At 34.5% G+C, this 1,859-nt stretch overlaps 2 protein-coding genes across 2 annotated transcripts; both read left to right on the top strand.

The window, feature by feature from the left end:
• Positions 1-395: 395 nt before the first annotated feature.
• On the top strand, positions 396-764 carry LOC145280397 (protein FAM200B-like). Its single transcript, XM_080132156.1, has one exon. It carries the CDS (start codon positions 396-398, stop codon positions 762-764), a length of 369 nt encoding a protein of 122 aa, XP_079988282.1.
• A 101-nt stretch (positions 765-865) lies between these two features.
• Positions 866-1,219, top strand: LOC145280413 (zinc finger MYM-type protein 6-like). Its single transcript, XM_080132157.1, has one exon. It carries the CDS (start codon positions 866-868, stop codon positions 1,217-1,219), a length of 354 nt encoding a protein of 117 aa, XP_079988283.1.
• The last annotated feature ends 640 nt before the right edge of the window (positions 1,220-1,859 follow it).

A 1,859-nucleotide genomic window follows, 5' to 3' on the forward strand; every position in this document is an offset into this window, starting at 1 on the left:
TATTTAATAGCTATAATTAATAGGATCCACATAATAAGAAAGCGATTAATTAATAAACTAACTAAAAGACAATAACAATCATTTTCTACACATACATCTATTTGCGTTCTTTCCGACCTTCAAAATCAAATGCTCAGAACTACTTAATTATTAGTCTACACCAGGCGTTCTCAACCTGGGTCCACATGGACCCTAGGGGTCCATGGAATATTTCTGGGTCCACAGGCAAAACATAACAGAATAGGGATGCACAACGATATTTTGGTAGTCCATGAGGAAAACCAACTCAGAATAGTTTTTATTATTAAAAAATTAATTTCTACCGTAATTTTGTGTAGTTTTTCTCAATAATTTAAGTTGTTTTAACTATAATATAATGTTTTTTCAGACATCCCATGACTACTCCAAGTAAAAAGAAGTACCGACAGCTCTCCGTTGAATATTTATCTTACGAATTTATTCCAGCACCACATAATGAATCGAAACCAATGTGCCTCATATGCATGGATGTACTTTCAAATGATAGCATTAAAACTTCTAAGCTAAAAATCCATCTAGAAAAGAAACACACAGGAAAGAAAGATAAACCAGTAGAATACTTTAAAACACTTCGTGATAATTTTCAAGCTCGAAAAACACTGTCTCAAGTGTTTAATAACAAAGTGAATAAAATGAGTGATGGTTTACTGGCATCATATGAAATTAGCAAAATAGCAAAAGCAGGAAAACTCCATAATGTTGGTGAAACAGTAATTCTACTATAACAGTGTCTGTTATAATTTCGTCAGTTATGAAACAAAATGCCAGTGAAATTACTAATTCCATCCCTTTAAGCAACTCTTCTGTGTAACGACGCATTGATGAAATGGCAGAGGATGTAGAAAAACAATTGATAGTCCATTTGCAAGTGAAACAGTTTGCCCTTCAACTTGATGAATCCACTTTAAGAGATAATGAGGCAATTTTATTAGCATATGTTAGATTTAACAGTGATGAAGGACCCAAAGAGAAAATGCTTTTTGCTAGAAGTCTTGTGACAGACACAAAAGGTGAAACGATTTTTGCTGAAATTGTTACTTATTTCCAGGAAAACAACATTTCACTCAAAAATATAATCGCTTGTGCTACTGATGGTGCACCTTCGATGACAGGCAGATACAAAGGTTTTATTGCACAATTAAAAAAGCTGTCCCACAAGTATTTTGTATTCACTGCGTGATACACCGTCAGCACTGAAATGAGTGCACGTTTGCATGATGCCCTAACTGTCGTAATACAAGTAGTTAACCATATTAAATCAAATTCTCTCAGGGACCGCCTTTTTCATGAATTATGTAAGCAAAATGGAGAAGAGTTCGAGCGGCTTGTATTACGTACAGAGGTGAGATGTCTATCAAAAGAAAATTGTCTTCAGCATTTCATTGTACTTTGGGATTCTATTGTTTCCTTTCTTGCTAACACACAACTTGGAGAACAGCTGCTTGCAAATAGATGTGATGTGTTTTTCTTATCAGATATATTTGAAAAACTTAATTCACTTAATAAACAGCTCCAAGGAAAAGATTCCGATCTGATTTCTAGTACAAGTGAATATGAATAATACCAGGCGTCGTGCATTTGAACAGTTTCCTTGTTTGGCCTTTGTTAGCAGCGATTTGCAAGATAAAGATCTTGCATTATATGCGGAATATATGGAAAATATGCATGCAGATATGCAAACTTGGTTTAGTGACCTACTCATGATGGTTATACCGACTTGGGTTTAAAATCTTTTCAAAGTCGTGTTTCGCAACTGTTATCAAAAGCTCGCAATAGACTTGACATTGTGAAAAGAGGAGACCTTCGACTATCATTAACAT

This window comes from Euprymna scolopes, chromosome 1, assembly GCF_053919585.1.
Source record: "Euprymna scolopes isolate OS-2025 chromosome 1, ASM5391958v1, whole genome shotgun sequence".
Lineage (NCBI taxonomy): Eukaryota > Metazoa > Mollusca > Cephalopoda > Sepiida > Sepiolidae > Euprymna > Euprymna scolopes.